The sequence below is a fragment of the Bufo bufo genome, chromosome 5 (genome assembly GCF_905171765.1).
Source record: "Bufo bufo chromosome 5, aBufBuf1.1, whole genome shotgun sequence".
Taxonomy (NCBI): domain Eukaryota; kingdom Metazoa; phylum Chordata; class Amphibia; order Anura; family Bufonidae; genus Bufo; species Bufo bufo.
The window spans coordinates 4,077,768-4,085,237 of NC_053393.1; the positions used below are offsets into that span (position 1 = coordinate 4,077,768).

Here is a 7,470-nt window from a genome sequence, read left to right on the forward strand (position 1 = left end):
GTATTCTCCTGTCCTACAGTCATCCTCTCCCCTGAAATGTCAGATAACAGGGAGAAATAGACTGTATTCTCCTGTCCTACAGTCATCCTCTCCCCTGAAATGGCTGATAACAGGGGGCAATAGACTGTATTCTCCTGTCCTACAGTCATCCTCTCCCCTGAAATGGCTGATAACAGGGGGCAATAGACTGTATTCTCCTGTCCTACAGTCATCCTCTTCCCTGAAATGGCTGATAACAGGGGGCAATAGATTGTATTCTCCTGTCCTACAGTCATCCTCTCCCCTGACATGGCTGATAACAGGGGGCAATAGACTGTATTCTCCTGTCCTACAGTCATCCTCTCCCCTGAAATGTCAGATAACAGGGAGAAATAGACTGTATTCTCCTGTCCTACAGTCATCCTCTCTCCTGAAATGGCTGATAACAGGGGGAAATAGACTGTATTCTCCTGTCCTACAGTCATCCTCTCCCCTGAAATGGCTGATAACAGGGGGCAATAGACTGTATTCTCCTGTCCTACAGTCATCCTCTCCCCTGAAATGGCTGATAACAGGGGGCAATAGATTGTATTCTCCTGTCCTACAGTCATCCTCTCCCCTGAAATGGCTGATAACAGAGAGCAATAAACAGTATTCTCCTGTCCTACAGTCATCCTCTCTCCTGAAATGGCTGATAACAGGGAGCAATAGACTGTATTCTCCTGTCCTACAGTCATCCTCTCCCCTGAAATGGCTGATAACAGGGGGCAATAGACTGTATTCTCCTGTCCTACAGTCATCCTCTCCCCTGAAATGGCTGATAACAGGTAGCAATAGACTGTATTCTCCTGTCCTACAGTTATCCTCTCCCCTGAAATGGCTGATAACAGGGGGCAATAGACTGTATTCTCCTGTCCTACAGTCATCCTCTCCCCTGAAATGGCTGATAACAGGGGCAATAGACTGTATTCTCCTGTCCTACAGTTATCCTCTCCCCTGAAATGGCTGATAACAGGGGGCAATAGACTGTATTCTCCTGTCCTACAGTCATCCTCTCCCCTGAAATGGCTGATAACATGGAGCAATAGACTGTATTCTCCTGTCCTACAGTCATCCTCTCCCCTGAAATGGCTGATAACAGGGGGCAATAGACTGTATTCTCCTGTCCTACAGTCATCCTCTCCCCTGAAATGGCTGATAACAGGGGCAATAGACTGTATTCTCCTGTCCTACAGTTATCCTCTCCCCTGAAATGGCTGATAACAGGGGGCAATAGACTGTATTCTCCTGTCCTACAGTCATCCTCTCCCCTGAAATGGCTTATAACAGGAAGCAATAGACTGTATTCTCCTGTCCTACAGTCATCCTCTCCCCTGAAATGGCTGATAACAGGGGGCAATAGACTGTATTCTCCTGTCCTACAGTCATCCTCCCCCTGAAATGGCTGATAACAGGGGGCAATAGACTGTATTCTCCTGTCCTACAGTCATCCTCTCCCCTGAAATGGCTGATAACAGGGGGCAATAGACTGTATTCTCCTGTCCTACAGTCATCCTCTCCCCTGAAATGGCTGATAACAGGGAGCAGTAGATGGTATTGGCTGTGCTTCTATGGTGCCGAATTCCAGCGCCTCTTGCAGGGATCAGTATTTCTGGGGTGTATGTGAAGTCCAGTCTTGGCACTTTCTTGGTGGAGGACAACTCCTTACACATTCCTGAGATTCCCAGTTTAGATGCCTGTGAGATGTTACAGCCCTGTCATCCCAGTTCAAACAGGTAGCGGGCCCAGTATACTGCCACTGGGTTTGTTCTAGCAGGCTCAGGACCACCATGCTGCCAGATGATCGGACTCTCTGAACTATTGGATGCTTATACATATATGTACTGTAGTCCTCAAAGCCTCCACAGTAAGGTCACATAGGCTCCTAATATAAGATGTTTACACCTCCTGCGGTGCAGGCCCCGGTACAGGTGACATAAGACATATAGACCTCCTGCAGTCAATCGTGTCATTTCCTGCTGATCCACAATGGGATTAGTTTGGGAATTTCTGTTCCTGGATAAAGGGTTTATTTACTGTGTGATGAACCTTTATTATACTGTGACTGTACTTTTTTGTGGCCTGAACCTCCACTTGAGTTAGGAGGACTGTGTGAGTCCTAGATATATCCCAGTCAGGAGATGGAAAGGACCTTGTGAGTCGTAGATATCCCAGTCAGGAGATGGAAAGGACCGTGAGACCTAGATATTCCCAGTCAGGAGATGAAAGGTGTTGTGTGGGTCCTGGATATTCCCAGTCAGGAGATGGAGAGGACTGTTTGGGTCCTGGATATTCCCAGTCAGGAGATGGAGAGGACTTTGTGAGTCCTGGATATTCCTAGTCAGTAGATGGATAGGATTGTGTGGGTCCTGGATATTCCCAGTCAGTAGATGGAGAGGACTTTGTGAGTTGTAGATATCCCATTCAGGAGATGGAAAGGATCGTGAGTCTTAGATGTTCCAGTTAGGACATGTAAAGGACTGTGTGAGTACTAAATATTGCATTCAGGAGATGGAATTGACTGTGTGGGGCCTGGATATTCCCAGTCAGTAGATGGAAAGGACTGTGTGAGTCTTGGATATCCCAGTCAGGAGATGGAAAGGACTGTGTGAGTCTTAGATATTCCCAGTCAGAAGATGGAAAGGATTGTGTGAGTCGTAGATATCCCAGTCAGGAGATGGAAAGGACTGTGTGAGTCTTAGATATCCCAGTCAGGAGATGGAAAGGACTGTGTGAGTCGTAGATATCCCAGTCAGGAGATGGAAAGGACTGTGTGAGTCTTAGATATTCCCAGTCAGGAGATGGAAAGGACTGTGTGAGTCTTAGGCCCCTTTCACACGGGCGAGTATTTCGCGAGGATGCGATGCGTGAGGTGAACGCATTGCACCCGCACTGAATACCGACTCATTCACTTCTATGGGGCTGTGCAAACGAGCGGTGATTTTCACGCATCACTTATGCGTTGCGTGAAAATCCCAGCATGCTCTATATTCTGCGTTTTTCACGCAACGCAGGCCCCATAGAAGTTAATGGGGTTGCGTGAAAATTGCAAGCATCCGCAAGCAAGTGCGGATGCGGTGTGATTTTCACGCACGGTTGCTAGGAGACGATCGGGATGGAGACCCGATCATTATTATTTTCCCTTATAACATGGTTATAAGGGAAAATAATAGCATTCTGAATACAGAATGCATAGTACAATAGGGCTGGAGGGGTTAAAAAAATAAAATTAAAAAAATTTAACTCACCTTAGTCCACTTGATCGCGCAGCCGGCATCTCCTTCTGTCCTCATCTGATCTCTGTGCAGCAACAGGACCTTTGGTGACGTCATTCCGGTCATCACATGATCCATTACATGATCTTTTACCATGGTGATGGATCATGTGATGACTGGAGTGACGTCATCAAAGGTCCTTGACCTGTAATGGACGCTCACCACAGGTCCTGTTCAGCAAAGGAGACAGAAGGAGATGCCGGCATCGCGATCAAGTGGACTAAGGTGAGTTAAATTTTTTTAATTTTTTTTAACCCCTCCAGCCCTATTGTACTATGCATTCTGTATTCAGAATGCTATTATTTTCCCTTATAACCATGTTATAAGGGGAAATAATACAATCTACAGAACACCGATCTCAAGCCCGAACTTCTGTGAAGAAGTTCGGGTTTGGGTACCAAACATGCGCAATTTTTCTCACGCGAGTGCAAAATGCATTACAATGTTTTGCACTCGCGCGGAAAAATCGCAGGTGTTCCCGCAACGCACCCGCACATTTTCCCGCAACGCCCGTGTGAAAGAGGACTTAGATATCCCAGTCAGGAGATGGAAAGGACTGTGTAGAGTTTATTTATTATTAATGAAAATCTACAAGGTTGGTCCTAGACACACTGTCAGAAAAAGGAAGGGACAGTGACATCCTGGGTATACAGTGAGGACATTGAAGGGAGTGTGCACAAAATCCATGTTCTCCAAGAATGGATATTCTCTCTGTATGTTTTCTCCAGGGATTGCTTATTCTCTCGGGATAGTTTCTTAAGATGGACGTTCTCCAGGAATGGATATTCTCTTGGAATGTTTTCTCCAAGGCTGGACGTTCTCCAGGGATAGATATTCTTTCGGGATGGTTTCTGAGGATGGACGTTCTCCAGGGATAGATATTCTCTTGGAATGGTTTCTGAGGATGGACGTTCTCCAGGGATAGATATTCTTTCGGGATGGTTTCTGAGGATGGACGTTCTCCAGGGATAGATATTCTCTTGGAATGGTTTCTGAGGATGGACGTTCTCCAGGGATAGATATTCTTTCGGGATGGTTTCTGAGGATGGACGTTCTCCAGGGATAGATATTCTCTTGGAATGGTTTCTGAGGATGGACGTTCTCCAGGGATAAATATTCTTTCGGGATGGTTTCTGAGGATGGACGTTCTCCAGGGATAGATATTCTTTCGGGATGGTTTCTGAGGATGGACGTTCTCCAGGGATAGATATTCTTTCGGGATGGTTTCTGAGGATGGACGTTCTCCAGGGATAGATATTCTTTCGGGATGGTTTCTGAGGATGGACCTTCTCCAGGGATAGATATTCTTTCGGGGTGGTTTCTGAGGATGGACCTTCTCCAGGGATAGATATTCTTTTGGGATGGTTTCTGAGGATGGACGTTCTCCAAGGATAGATATTCTCTTGGAATGGTTTCTGAGGATGGACGTTCTCCAGGGATAGATATTCTTTCGGGATGGTTTCTGAGGATGGACGTTCTCCAGGGATAGATATTCTCTTGGAATGGTTTCTGAGGATGGACGTTCTCCAGGGATAGATATTCTTTCGGGATGGTTTCTGAGGATGGACGTTCTCCAGGGATAGATATTCTTTCGGGATGGTTTCTGAGGATGGACGTTCTCCAGGGATAGATATTCTCTTGGAATGGTTTCTGAGGATGGACGTTCTCCAGGGGTAAATATTCTTTCGGGATGGTTTCTGAGGATGGACGTTCTCCAGGGATAGATATTCTTTCGGGATGGTTTCTGAGGATGGACGTTCTCCAGGGATAGATATTCTCTTGGAATGGTTTCTGAGGATGGACGTTCTCCAGGGATAAATATTCTTTCGGGATGGTTTCTGAGGATGGACGTTCTCCAGGGATAGATATTCTTTTGGGATGGTTTCTGAGGATGGACGTTCTCCAGGGATAGATATTCTCTTCTTTGAATGGTTTCTGAGGATGGACCTTCTCCAGGGATAGATATTCTTTCGGGATGGTTTCTGAGGATGGACCTTCTCCAGGGATAGATATTCTTTCGGGATGGTTTCTGAGGATGGACGTTCTCCAGGGATAGATATTCTCTTGGAATGGTTTCTGAGGATGGACCTTCTCCAGGGATAGATATTCTTTCGGGATGGTTTCTGAGGATGGACCTTCTCCAGGGATAGATATTCTTTCGGGATGGTTTCTGAGGATGGACCTTCTCCAGGGATAGATATTCTTTCGGGATGGTTTCTGAGGATGGACGTTCTCCAGGGTTAGATATTCTCTTGGAATGGTTTCTGAGGATGGACCTTATCCAGGGATAGATATTCTTTCGGGATGGTTTCTGAGGATGGACGTTCTCCAAGGATAGATATTCTCTTGGAATGGTTTCTGAGGATGGACGTTCTCCAGGGATAGATATTCTCTTGGCATGGTTTCTGAGGATGGATGTTCTCCAGGGATGGATATTCGCTCTGGATGTTTTATGAGGATGGATGTTTTTCTAAGGGGATGGTGGCTGTTCATGGGGTCGGGGGTTGGGTTATGGCCCCAGTTCCTTGTCTGTGTACAGGTTTTGGTTATCTGTTTGAGAATTTGGTCACAGTCGGTGAGGGTGAAGAATGAGAAGTATGTTACTTCTTGCTCTACCAGTTTGTTGGGAAAAACACAGATATCCTGCGTCTCTATTATCTGCACAGCTGCCCCTCACCTTTTACCGACCAAATAAAATTATAATGACCTTTATCTGGTGCCAGGTTTAATAATATGGACTCCAGGCACCAACTATAGCTCCTGAAGTAAGAGTTTCTGAAATAATATGTACAATGGGTAAACACCAGATACCGGCCCTACTAAACTGGGCACCAGATACAGGTCCTAATACTAAACTGGGCACCAGATACAGGCCCTAATACTAAACTGGGCACCAGATACAGGTCCTAATACTAAACTGGGCACCAGATACAGGTCCTAATACTAAACTGGGCACCAGATACAGGTCCTAATACTAAAATGGGCACCAGATACAGGTCCTAATACTAAACTGGGCACCAGATACAGGTCCTAATACTAAAATGGGCACCAGATACAGGTCCTAATACTAAAATGGGCACCAGATACAGGTCCTCATTAAACTGGGCGCCACATAAAATATGGCTTGGTGCCCAGGCGTGGATTGTTATGCTGTGCCCCTGCCACCGATATTCACCCTGTTCTGTTATACAGCCGTATGCACCAGCGTGGGCCAGCTGACCATCCCTTTAAATGAAGCTCTTGTGGTCTCCCATGTGCAGAGTGTTACCACCAGAGCAGGTGCCGGGGAGACACGTAGGAGGTGTCTGCGCCTCCACCAGCAGGTCGCACTCCTGCAGCTGCTGCTGTCCTGTGCCTTTAAGAGGTAGGGCCTGAGCAGTGACCCTGCTGTGGGGCTTGGCTCAGCCTGGCTTTTTGGGATCTGACTGAGCATGGGTATGTGAGAGAGGGCCAGAGAGCTGGAAAGAGACAGCTGTGCCTGAGAGAAGGGGAGAGACACCAAGGAGAAGGGCAAAGAGGGGCCGATTGCAGGGCTAGAAAGAGAAGAGACCCTTACCAGGGCTACAGAGAAAGTCGCCAGGGGGTGCAGAGGGAGAACAGAGTCGCCAGGGGGTGCAGAGGGAGAACAGAGTCGCCAGGGGGTGCAGAGGGAGAACAGAGTCGCCAGGGGGTGCAGAGGGAGAACAGAGTCGCCAGGGGGTGCAGAGGGAGAACAGAGTCGCCAGGGGGTGCAGAGGGAGAACAGAGTCGCCAGGGGGTGCAGAGGGAGAACAGAGTCGCCAGGGGGTGCAGAGGGAGAACAGAGTCGCCAGGGGGTGCAGAGGGAGAACAGAGTCGCCAGGGGGTGCAGAGGGCACAGGGCTGCGTGGTGTATTTTAGGGTGTCCCAGCGTCATGGCCAGCTTTCATTTGCCGGAGTTGCCCCCCGATGCAGAGGAGAAGGACTACATCCAGGCGTATGAAGATGTCCGGGAGAGGTATAAAGGTACAGTCCCCATTTCCTACCTGCTCGTGTATTAACCCCTTGTGTACTGTCCTCTCGCCAGTAGGCGTTGAGCCTGACAGGGGTTAATAGGAGGGGAAGGTCCGTGGCCCCGGGGTCAGTCACTCCGGTGTGTGGCCACCTCTCTGCCGGGGTTGTGTTCACACTTGGATCAGTTCTCGACCTTCTGACAACC

At 47.9% G+C, this 7,470-nt stretch overlaps 1 protein-coding gene across 4 annotated transcripts in view; it reads left to right on the plus strand.

The window, feature by feature from the left end:
• Window positions 1–7,470, plus strand: part of PLEC (plectin) — a 218,105-nt gene that overhangs the window by 20,428 nt on the left and 190,207 nt on the right. The window contains exon 1 of one of the 4 annotated variants that reach the window (XM_040433180.1): window positions 6,795–7,277. The exons of 2 other annotated variants lie outside the window; for them this stretch is intronic. In XM_040433180.1, the coding sequence (XP_040289114.1) occupies window positions 7,187–7,277 (91 nt within the window). In that variant the 5' untranslated portion in view covers window positions 6,795–7,186. Of the gene's footprint in view, window positions 1–6,794; window positions 7,278–7,470 lie in introns of those variants that run through there. One more of the 4 variants, XM_040433181.1, reaches the window with a different exon arrangement.